This window comes from Cebus imitator, unplaced genomic scaffold, assembly GCF_001604975.1.
Source record: "Cebus imitator isolate Cc_AM_T3 unplaced genomic scaffold, Cebus_imitator-1.0 Scaffold18, whole genome shotgun sequence".
Taxonomy (NCBI): domain Eukaryota; kingdom Metazoa; phylum Chordata; class Mammalia; order Primates; family Cebidae; genus Cebus; species Cebus imitator.
Genome location: NW_016107333.1, coordinates 8,405,114 through 8,407,295, shown reverse-complemented (window position 1 = coordinate 8,407,295; position 2,182 = coordinate 8,405,114). Strand labels below are relative to the sequence as shown.

Below are 2,182 nucleotides of genomic sequence, written 5' to 3'. Positions count from 1 at the left end.
AAAAAAAAAAAAAAAAAAAAAAAAAAGAGAAAAAAAAATGCATCCATGGCATTTAAATAGATATACCTAAAATATAAACTAAAACAAAAACGAATGGGAATTGAGGTCTGGGGCCACAAGAAGGTCAAAGATCAACCAGGGACCCAGAGCCTGTTTGCTTCTTTGGCCTCTTGGAGACTCCTTTAGGGAAACCAGGGCAACCCAGCAGGATTTGGGCCTGGGACTCAACTCAGCAGCTTCTCTGGCCACGTTTTTCTCCATCAGCCCCCGCCACCTCCCTGTGCCTGTTCTGGGCCATAAGCCAGAGACACATTCCTCAGGCCCCCACGGGCTTCCAGAGCTGACAGAGGGAAGTTTGAGGAAAGGGCTGAGCAAAGCAGAAACCTCTTAAGAGACATGGCACCACACGGTCATGGGACAACCTCAGCAGGAGGCCTATAACAACTGATGGGGAAACTGAGGCCCAGAGAGGGCAAGGGTCCATTCCAAGACCACACTGTGAGGGAACAGCAGAGAAAGCCCTCCCACCAAAGTTCCCCCACAAAACTCCTCTCTGATCTTCACTGAAAGGATTTGATGTCCTGCTATATAAAAGCCAAGGCTTCCGGGTACAGTGGCTCACGCCTATAATCCCAGCACTTTGGGAGGCCAAGGCAGGTGGATCACCTGAGGTTGGAAGTTCAAGACCAGCCTGACCAACATGGAAAAACTTGTCTCTACTAAAAATACAAAATTAGCTGGGTGTGGTGGCACATGCCTGTAATCCCAGCTACTCAGGAGGCTGAGGCAGAAAAATCACCTGAACCCAGGAGGCAGAGGTTGCGGTGAGCTGAGATCATGCCATTGCACTCCAGCCTGGACAACAAGAGCAAATCTCAGTCTCAAATAAATAAATAAATAATAAAATAAATAAGTAATTTTAAAAATTAAAAAATTTTTTAAAAGCCAAGGTTTCCAGCTGCAGTGGCTCATGCCTGTAATCCCAACACTTTGGGAGGCCAAGGAGGACGTATCACCTGAGATCAGGAGTTCGAGACCAGCTGGCCAACATGACAAAACCCCATCTCTACAAAAATATAAAAATTAGCTGGGTGTGGTGACACACACCTGTAGTCCAAGCTACTTGGGAGGCTGAGGCAGGAGGATTGCTTGAACCCAGGAGGCAGAGGTTGCAATGAACCAAGATCATGCCACTGTACTCTAGCCTGGACAAAAGAGCAAGATTCTGTCTCAAAAAACTTAAAGTAAAATAAAAGCCAAGGCTTCTTCCAAAGGAGGATGGGTCTTAGGGTTTTAGGGCCCCCAGGACCTAAAAAAACCTGGAGTCAAGAGCTCTCCACGCCCCACAGGAAAGAATCTGAGCTACCCCTTCCCCAGTCCACATTCCTCTCTCCCTGTGTCACTCAGGGGCTGGCACACTCTGCCATGTACCTTTTTGCCCTCATTGCAACAACCCAGAAAGGCAAGAGCTACATCCCCATTTTACAGATGAGAAAACTAAGGCTCAGGGAAATGAAGTGACTTGTCCAGGGCCACAGAGCTAATGACTAGAAGACAGAAAATGCAAGCCAGGTCTGTTTGGCTCTGTGCCAGCTCCCCCTCTGCCACTCCACACTGTCTTCGGGCAGGTCCCTAGGTTCTGTTTCTGTTTTCAATCCTGCCCACCTCCCAGCCCTCAGTGCTGGGATGGGACCTCTTGAGGCCTGGGAGAGGTAGGGAAGCAGTGGAACACCTCCCCCCAGCCCCTCTGGGCCCTGGAACGTCAGTGCTTACCCTCCAGCACCACCTCCTTGCCTGTCTTCTTGAGGGCCTGCACTGCCTCATCGTGGGTAGCAGAGGACAAGTCTTCCCCATTCACGGACAGGATGGCGTCCCCCACGAAAAGGTCCCCTGTCTGGTCAGCTGCCAGTCCCTTGAAGATCTTGGAAATGAGAATAGGCATCTTGTTCTCCCGGCCGCCTGCACAGGCACAGAAGGAGGACAAGACTGAGGCAGACGCTCCCACACCTGGGAGTCACAGCAAGGCAAAATTATTTCTGAAGGCTTCCCTTGGTGCCCAGCCCGGTGCTGGAAAAGGGAATGGGAGAATAAAGGGAATCTGAGAAAAGTCTTGGAAGTTTGGGACACTAATAATACTAATAATCAATCATTTTCTTTTCTTTTCTTTCTTTTTTTTTTTTTT

The 2,182-nt window shown here is 49.1% G+C and overlaps 1 protein-coding gene across 2 annotated transcripts in view; it reads right to left on the bottom strand.

Moving 5' to 3' along the window:
• SNTA1 (syntrophin alpha 1) overlaps positions 1–2,182 on the bottom strand; it is a 33,807-nt gene that overhangs the window by 26,243 nt on the left and 5,382 nt on the right. For both annotated transcript variants that reach the window (XM_037733248.1, XM_017514218.2), the window contains exon 2: positions 1,774–1,959. In XM_037733248.1, the coding sequence (XP_037589176.1) occupies positions 1,774–1,959 (186 nt within the window). The remainder of the gene's footprint in view (positions 1–1,773; positions 1,960–2,182) is intronic.